The sequence below is a fragment of the Cynoglossus semilaevis genome, chromosome 1 (genome assembly GCF_000523025.1).
Source record: "Cynoglossus semilaevis isolate Cse_v1.0 chromosome 1, Cse_v1.0, whole genome shotgun sequence".
NCBI classification, from domain to species: domain Eukaryota; kingdom Metazoa; phylum Chordata; class Actinopteri; order Pleuronectiformes; family Cynoglossidae; genus Cynoglossus; species Cynoglossus semilaevis.
Window position 1 is genome coordinate 27791650 of NC_024307.1, and position 9579 is coordinate 27801228.

Genomic DNA, 9579 nt, shown 5'->3' on the forward strand with positions numbered 1-9579 from the left:
TTATCAAGTTGCATATCACATACAGGGATGAGACCGGATGTTGCTTTTGTTGTAGCTCACATTAAGAAATCGTTCCCACCAAATTCACGTAGTAAATTGATACAAAAGACAAACATATTAACATAAAACAAGGTTGTGAAGAGAAGAGACAAGGTGAGACTAAATCTCCTCTTCTCTCTTGTACATATAAGGTTGTGTGTTTAACTGGAATTTCCGGTAGAAAGAATTGCAACGTTTGAGTTTTACTTTGAAGAGTCAGCACCGGAATTGTTTGATTGCACACTAAATCTGCCTTGACTGTGCTTAACTAATCCAAGTGTCAGTGAAGAGAGAAACAACAGCAGGTCGCGACGTCGCTGTCAACTACTGGATTGGCCGGAGTGAGTGCACAGGTACTAGGAGGAGAGACGCCGAGCGTACGCTGCACCGAGAACCCACTTTCAGGAACATTCTGCGAGTTTGCCGCTTAATTTATCTGTCTCCATAGGCGACAAGTGTCATTCTGTGAGACGAGGACGGACGTGGAAGAGATTTACGGAGAATAATACATTAAAACAGCGCAGCTGAGGCGTTCAGGTTCCAGAGTCCCTCACTTCAACATGGCTACAACGACCTGCACCAGGTTCACTGATGAGTACCAGCTGTACGAAGAGCTCGGAAAGTGAGTGCTAATTAGTTTTGTAAATGTTTTGAATTTTGAGGGTGAAATATGTGGGTTTTTTTATGTTGTTGTTTGAATATACCGAAACTGCAGCATACCACCGCCTACCTGTTTTGTCTACCTGGATTGCTCGTAAAGTAAACCGCGTTACCTAATCCCATTCACAAATCTCACATTTTTTATACCTCGGTTTAAAACGTCTCACAACACAACGTTATTGCACATTACGAAAATGTTTTGAGTGTTTTATTTTACTTTTTATGCCCTAATTATATTTATCCGTTTAAATCACTTATTACACCCGTCGCTCGCCCTTACTGTGGGCTTCTATTTTGTAGAGGTTTTAATGGAGGCGTTGAGCGAGATTTAAAAGTTTAAATTGCGACACAGAAACGCCACCCAGTACGTCGTAATGCACGCGGAACATGCGTTTGTTTTGTACACATCGCACCACCTTTCTGACACAGTTCGCTTCAGGGATTTTCACCCCTAGCAATATGTAAATCGAAGTAAAATTACGTTTAAATTTAGATCTTTAGATTTGGATTAGCTTCGTCAGACGCGCAGCCTCACTGAACGGAAGTAAACAAGAAATGTGACTGTTCTTCGTCTGGTGTGTTTATGTTTAAGTGACCGTGTACATTGATTTATTGATATATTTACACAAATCTGTTAAATAGTTGCTGGCTAGAGTGACGTCACAATCGCAGTTTTAGCACGGTTTTTTGAAAAATATCTGCGGGCCAATCAGTGTCATTGTGTAAAATACATGCGCACACCTGTCGAACCCTTCCTACCTAGAAACCATGGCCAGTGTCCAACTCTTAAAATTAAATTAAATTCAATGTAATTCATCATTTTTTCCAAGTGAATTCCAATACCCAACATTTTCCATACATGTGATACCAAAAATGACTTAGATCTATCTATGTTGTATACATTTTAATATACAATTGAAGAAAAATTAATAAAAAATAAAACAAAACCGCAATAAGAACCAATTGACAGATATGTAGGCTGCTCCCACTTTTCTTACCACTTTCCTGACACTTGTGTGCCACTGGGCAAAAGCTTAATGAAAAACTTTTTACTGATGTACACAATGGCCATTGGGCCTTATCAGTAGTATTTAGGAGATATTGTAGTACTCACTTGTACTAGTGTATTACTTAGAAGGCACATATTTTTTGGTGCGGACAAACATAAACAGTTGTGCGTAACAGTGACTACGAAACAGGCTATGAATTGAATTAATTACACTTGGCTCAATCTCAGGTCAAACATGCAGAGTGCTCCCCTTAAATGTCTGCCTCACAGATGTTTGAAGGACGCGCTGCTGTCAGTGCTTAAAGTTACCGATGACGGAGGAGACCACAGACTCCAAAGAGCAACTTGATTGCCCTTACCATTCAAGGTGGAATGAACAGGTTATGTTGACCTCTGAAGACTTAGGTTCAAGTTAGAATTAATGCTAACATAAAACTCTCTAACACCATAATTAGCACTTGAGATCATAAAAATACAATTTTACACATTGTGAATATATACGGTTTATATCTATAAACATGTCTTCTTAGCTGCCTTTTCAACTTTTCTTCTCTGCTCTATGTTTCTGTTAAATAGTCGTGCCGGTCATTCTATCTCATTTTATCTCTTATTTTACTTTTTTCCCCCTTTAGTCCTAAGAGAGTAACAGAGGAAGTAGAAATTCCTGACATGTGCTGTTGCTGTCACAATTGGCCAATCAAGCTGATTCTGATTCCAATTCCAAATCAATTTCGTTGCCAGGACCTGTGAGCAAAGAACCAAATTTGGGTGTATTTTAAAAATAGCAAAGCAATGACAAGGATTGGTTCCAAGCAATTTTTTTTTCACCTGCGGCTCCAATAGGTCTGAGGTAAAGGAGGTGCTAAATAAAAGTGCTTCATTTCATTTTGTGCATATATTTGATTATAAAAAACCTAGATGCAGGACTAGTGATTAAATTACCATTCGTAAATGTACCATGCAGGTTTTTGTGCAATTTCTTTAGTAATTTTTCCATCATTGCTGTGATGGACTATCTGCAAATACCAATATCAATCCGATACCTTCTTTTCTTATCCAGCATGCCTTAAAAGTTGCAATTTTTAGGTGTATTTTTCCACAGACTTAACTCCAAAATAAAGAGATCAAGCAACTGTAAATCTTTTAGTTTTCAAAAAAAAAATAACTGAAGGTCTATGAGATTCGATTCAGGCCAAATGGAGAATCAGGGCATCTTTGAATTACTTAGTTTTGAAAGAGAAGCTCTTTAAAACAAGAAAAAATAAAAGTTTCCAATTTGCCATTTTCTTCTACCATGGTTCACATGGTGTATTTAATTCAACCGGTTTGCATCAAACAGTACTATGCTTAATTTAGTATTCCTGTACAAAATCTTGCTCTGTTTTGTCTTTTAGCACAATTTTGTCGTAGCATCAAAAAAAGTCACATGATCAGGATTGAAGTAGAATTCCAATAATTTTAATGGTGTCAGTGATGTCGCTTCTCCCTTACTTGGAATTCCAATAATTTTAATGGTGTCAGTTAAATGGTAACCTCTATAGTGTTCTAAACCAAACTGCTGTTTATTTGGTTAGCGTACACCTGCACCACCATGCTGGTCATGTTTCTGCAACTTGTTTGCAGTGGTCAATAGATGACTGCAATATGGTTTGTTTGAACAACATGACAACAGATTTAACCACCCTGCCCAAACATCATCCATTCATTATTTACAACATTATGAAAATACCAGATACTGCACCACCAATGTAACTGTAATACTCTACATTCAGGCCTGGGGCTAGCAGTTTGTTCTGAAGATTTGTCAAATCCAATCATCCACAGATTTATTGTAAATATCTGTAACACAAAAGCTGTAGGTTGCTCGGGCGATGTAAACACAGTGATTTACATTCATGTATTCCAGCTGCATATTTTAATGAGGAGAGACTATTTTAAGCCTTCTGTGAAGAAGGCGGGCGTGCTCCATTCTGTCAGCCAACTCAACATGGCTGTCTGCAACACGGCGTGTTTGTACCTGTTAGCGACTTAAAACGTGTCCATCCACTTCCATACCATTGCATGAGTAAGAATAGCATATCGGTGCCACAGCTCAGGGGTGTTTTTGAGTTTGCACGTTGAATGTGAAGTATCAGTATAAAGTATAAATTTGAGCGCATTCTTTATACAACATCTTTTCACTGGTTCCGTTTTCATCAGTTTACAATTTAAGGACAGCAGCCTTATGTTAAGGAAGCGGACTTGCAGGTTCAAATCCACCAGTCACCAGGTGCCAGTGAGGCGCACTGAGTACACCAGTCACCAGGTGCCACTGAGGCGCGCTGAGTAAGCATCGCACCGTCCCTACACACTGCTCCTTGGGCGCACAGCTCACTAGGGTGCTGGGTTAAAGGCAGAGGACACATTTCATTGTGTGCGGTGGTGTACTGTGCATCCAAGGCTGTAATTCACTTTCAGTTTCACTAAAATGCTTTGCAGCACAATATGTTTTACATTTTTTAGTTTATTTTTTGCTTAAACCTTAAAATAAGTAGGTCAGGTGATTATTTGCTATACACAAGTGACTGCCTCCCCGGGGGTCACTAGAGCATTAATATTTTTGTTACTTAATATTTAAGTATCAACAAGTACAATGGCAAGGTGTGGGTGGGGATGATCGGGAAGTGTTTTCTTTTTTTTTTCTTTTTGGAGAAAGGGTGATATATCTGTTAGCATATTTAAAGCAAATAAGGGAATGATTACTTATTTGTATATTTGTATATGTTGTATTTCTTGATACTGAATTGATATTGAAGCATTTAGAATCTAAATGCTTCAATATCATTGAAGCATGATATTCTGTTTCATATTGATCTAAATTTTAGATCAATATGAAACAGAATCGACATTGAATCGAAATTGTGACCGCGGAAATCGAATGGAATCGTGAGATTCTTAGCAATACCCAGTTGCTGAGGTGTGTGTCCCTGTTTACGACTCTTGACGGCATAGTTGTCTAAGGTTTGTTTTTTTTGTTTTTTTTTTTTTTCAATATTTAATCCTGAAACTTTGACTGTCAGCTATATTATTTGCAATGACTTATTAAGTACCGACTGCTTGCTTTCTGTTTGTATCATTAAGACTAGGTATTTTGTATGTATTTTTCATGTTTTTTTGGTTGTTTTTTTTGCAGAGGTGCCTTCTCTGTGGTAAGGAGGTGCATGAAGATTTCCACCGGCCAAGAATACGCTGCCAAAATAATTAATACCAAGAAGTTGTCTGCCAGGGGTGAGTACCCATGCTCATTAAAAGCCTCTTTGTGGTGTTTGACCGCTGGGAAAGTGTCTTTTCTTTTCAGCCGTGTCGTTGTTTCAGTTGTCTTCCTCTATTTTATGTTGCACTTTTTTTTTCTTTTTTTTTTTTCCGTCCGTCCATCTCTGTGTCATGTCTGAAGTCCAAGCTGTTGGCCTCGGTTCCAGGTGGCGGCAGCTGTGCTAATCGCATCTCACTCCTCCGCTTACTTTTCATTTCGCTCCGACTTCACTCATCGATGTGGCACTGACATGAAGGAGGCCAGCAGGGCTTCTTTTATGACTCATCAGTCTCTGATCTCTGATGAGCTGCATATGACTCACAGCGATGCTGTCATATTAAAACACAAGACAGTGAAGGCAGCATGTGGAGGAATACTTTCACTTCCCCTTCAAAATATAACATGTAAATTTGATTCGCTCTGCTCCCTTTCTGCGTTTCTGGGGTCATGTAGGCCAGGTCTCCCGCTGTCCGCAGTGTGCGCTGTTGATTGATCTAAAAACAGATTGGTAATGAGCGGTTGGGGAAGAGAAAGCAGCACAAGGATTGGTAATGAGCGGTTGGGGAAGAGAAAGTAGCACAAGGATGTGATGATAGTGACTAGTTTTTTTTATAGCAGCTCTAAGATGCCTTGTTTGAAAAACATGGGTTTTTCTGAATGTTGAGGCGATGAAAATTAAAGGCGGAAATATGCTGTTTAAGTGAACGTTAAGGTTTGATGAAGTGAGATTGTTGAGGACTCATGGAGGATTGATCTGGCTTTGAGTGCTTTGGTGTTAAGAACCAGTGGGGTCTCAGTGTCTGAAGACATTATGGCAGTTAAAAGGGACACAATCCAGTTGCAGTGTGCACTATTTTTAAGTAAGTGGTATTTTTTTTTACTGATTTTTTTCCCCCCAACAAAATACATTGGTTCTTATGGGGATCTCATCCTGCTGACGAGGGACCCCAGTGTGGCAAAGTAATTTCATTCTCAATCTTTTTGCTTGTTTGTTTTAGAGGGTAAAATGGTACAAATTTTGCGATTTTATTACAGCTGAAATTGCAGTTTTGACGGAACAGTGTTCCGAAATTTTTTGAAGCAGAAGCTTTGAATGTCTCGATGCTAAGGACTTAGCATTGTAGACATGAAAGAGTTGCTGCTCCGCTAGTTCCTCATTTAATAAGTTGTGCATTACAGCGGTGAATCTCAACAACAACAACTCTAATAAATGGGAAGTCATTTAATAATGTATCTGAACCAACTCGTTTTGGCAACAGTTGATCAACAAAAACCTGTCTCCCACAACAAAGAGAAATGCTGGTTTACTGGATTTTTTGGCTTTGTTGTGTAGTACGGTAATTAATGGCCAAGATCATTAATCTTATTTTCCAGTTGAATAAAAATATGGATAATAAAGCTACCAAGAACTTTAACCCGACAACTACAAACCTAAATGTAAGCCAACCCTATATTTTTATGGGCAGTTCACTAATAGAGAGCCTTTGTGTCTGGTGCATGATGTGAGTGTCTGGTTTTTTTTTTTAACTCTTAAGTTGGAATAGCAGTCCTTAGAACCAGAACCAACATCTCTTAGTTGTACACTGTGCTGCTGTCAGAGAATCACAGACACAGTGTCTGTATTCAGTCGGTCAAGGTTTCCACACATGTGGTTGGTAGAAAAAAAAAATAGTCTGGAAAACTGAATGAGAAAGTTTGCAGCTCCCGGGACTAATTTGTGGTCCTGTGGCTGCAGAGGTGAGGAACATGAGCAGTAGAGGTGGAGGAGAGCAGCAAGAAAAGTGGGAAAATGTTTGTAGAGGTCCATGATTGAATCCATACTAGGACTGCATTGGCCCAGGGCCTTTACTGAGCCTCCATCACCTGAAGGAGAAAATGAGGGGTGAAATGGAAGGCTTTGGGAAGAAGTGTGTGTTTGACAGATAGAGTATCGGTCACTATCTGATATATATATGCTCAGGTGTTTTCACAGGATGAACAGACAGCTCCTCCAAACAGTGCAAAAAAAAAAAAAAAAATTTAGATTATTGTTGTTTCTGAGTTAACTCAGTCAAAATGTCCCCAGTTTGTGGACATATTTATTCAAATAAAAAACAAATTTTTGTAGTCCTGTTTGTGGAAAAAGCATCAGAGGTCTTTGCAGAGTTAATGACAAATGATGGAAACATGATAAAGATCCTCCAAAAGATGTCAAGAGGTCAAATGTGAATAGAAAATTTTATTTAGTAAAAAAATATATATATATTAGATTTTTATATTTGTGTTAAAAATGCCATTGACATACACAATGATGTACAATATGAAATAATTAAAAATTATATTTGTATACATATACACATACAGTATGCGTGACATATAACACAAACATACTCTATAGATGTATGCATTTAAATACATATATATATATATATAATTTATTTTAATTCATAAATTGCAATGTTTAAATCAAATTATTTTCTTTCTTTTTTTTCATGGCAGCTCATGCCCATAGAAATGTCTGGCCTTTGTGTGTAGCTAGATGATTTGTTTTCCAGTTTAAAAATAAGTGAAACCAAACCACTAAACCAAAATATGTAATGTTTTTTTTTCTTCCTTCTTCTTCTTTTTCCCCCCAAAACCACATTGCTGCAATGTTGGTTTTGCCTCCAGCTGAGACTGTGACCCTTAACATTATACAATGTATTTTTTGTGTTAGAAAAATATGGAGCAAAAATATAAATCCAAACAGACAAAAAAATAAATAGATAATAAATAAATAGGTTGAAATTAGGGATGCACCAAATATTTGAAAATAGCCCTAAAGTGCATTTTCGGTTTTTCGGGTGAAAGACTTTAATCACCGAAACAACGTAGCCAAAACAGGAAGTTATGATGATGCAAACAAAACATAATTTTGAGTTTTTGTTATATTTTAATGACAAGAAAATTAATAATAAGTCAAATATGTTCACCAACAGATATAAACCAGCCGTGTACATGAAAAACAGTCCGTCCATGTTATTTGATGCGTACCTAATTGTGAGGTGAAGTAGACAGCCGTTATTACACTGACGTGTTTGACTGCTGTGGTCTTCCTTAGAGACACACGAGAGACTGCTCTGATTATGTCTTCAGTCAAACACACTGTTGTCCATTGAGGCAGCCTGATACAGAGGCAGGCTGACCCGAAGGTCACGTATGATGAGGGGAAACCCCAGAGTTTCGCCGCCCTCACCGCTGCTCCTGCTGCGTGTTGAGAATTCCTAAACAGGATACTCCGTAAGCCTTGGCCAGGGACCAAGAGCTGGGGTTTTCTGGTGCAGTGCAATTCCAAGGAACACAAATGTAGCTGCTGAGGATACATCTGGATTTAAAGCATTAAGTAAACCTTTGGTAAAGACAGTGGTGATTGTGCAGGGCTTTGGTGCTTTTTTTTTTTATTCTATAGAAGTATTTTCATTGACAGCGATTGACTGTTACCTTACTGTATGGACCTGCACTTGTTTATACCTTTTAATGCAGTGGTTTCCAAGTAGTTTTGGTACTTCTGACCCCATTTTGACACATTTCTGGCGACCCCAGAGACTTGTTTTTCTAGAATTAAATTTTGATCATGTTTGTTAAAATGTGTTGCAAAATGCATAGCTTGTTTTTCTAGAATTAGATTTTGATCATGTTTGTTATGTGTTATGTGTTGCAAATGCATAGTTAATTGAAAAAGAATAATAATTTTCTTTTTAATCTCCTTTTATCAGTGTTTTTTTAATCAATTACTAGAGGTTTAAAAGGTTGAAAAACACCGTTTTAATGGCTCATGAACATTTTTCTGTTTGATGCAAACATATTTTATAGTGTATTATATTTTGTCCTGTCAGTGTGTGTCTTGTTCCCGAGCCTTTTTGTTGAACGTAGCTTGCATGTAGCATTAAATTGTAACGTTGATGTTAGCTAGTGTTTCTCCTAGGCCTCAGAATATATTATTGAAAAAGGACAGAGCAAGGTCATTTTTGCACACTGGGGAGTCAGGAAATGGGCCATCGATATGTAGACGGGCCACAGCCTGGATTGAGAGCAACAACGTTGAGACTTTCTTTTTTTTTTTTTTTATCTGCTGCTTTGTCTGTTTTACTCTTTACAAATATAGCCTCTACTAATAGTTTCTGCTTTTACTGTGTGCTTTCAGATTCACAATTAATAAGACAATTCCTGTTCTTTTTACTGTTTTACATCATGAGTAGTGTATATTGAGCAATGGCTGGGTTGTTTACTGCCATGTTCAGTGGTCCATACTGTAGAAACCCCCCAGAGATTGACCATAGATCCCCATTAGGTTCACAAGAATGAAGGGAGGGTGCAACTTGGGAGTTCGGTGCTAGACTAAATAAAGAAGGTAAAAGCCATGTTTGAAGGTTAGTACACTAACCTGGCTGATTATAAAGCAGCAAGTGCTTTACTGAGACCTGACTAAATATAATTTAAACAGAATTTTGTGATATATTTCATGAAAACAGATAGAAAGCAAGCAACTCTGTAATCGTTATGTTGAATGATGAGTATTTCAAGGAAATAAGGCAGCACCATAAAACAGCCATAGATGTTT

At 37.9% G+C, this 9579-nt stretch overlaps 1 protein-coding gene across 7 annotated transcripts in view; it reads left to right on the forward strand.

The window, feature by feature from the left end:
* The first annotated feature begins 244 nt into the window (after nucleotides 1-244).
* The window catches only part of camk2d1 (calcium/calmodulin-dependent protein kinase (CaM kinase) II delta 1), a 73474-nt gene continuing 64139 nt past the window's right edge, over nucleotides 245-9579 (forward strand). For 6 of the 7 annotated variants that reach the window (XM_017035395.2, XM_025062162.1, XM_025062170.1 and 3 more), the window contains exons 1-3: nucleotides 245-392; nucleotides 488-661; nucleotides 4881-4975. In XM_017035395.2, the coding sequence (XP_016890884.1) occupies nucleotides 600-661; nucleotides 4881-4975 (157 nt within the window). In that variant the 5' untranslated portion in view covers nucleotides 245-392; nucleotides 488-599. Of the gene's footprint in view, nucleotides 662-4880; nucleotides 4976-9579 lie in introns of all 7 variants that reach the window. The other variant, XM_008324100.3, reaches the window with a different exon arrangement.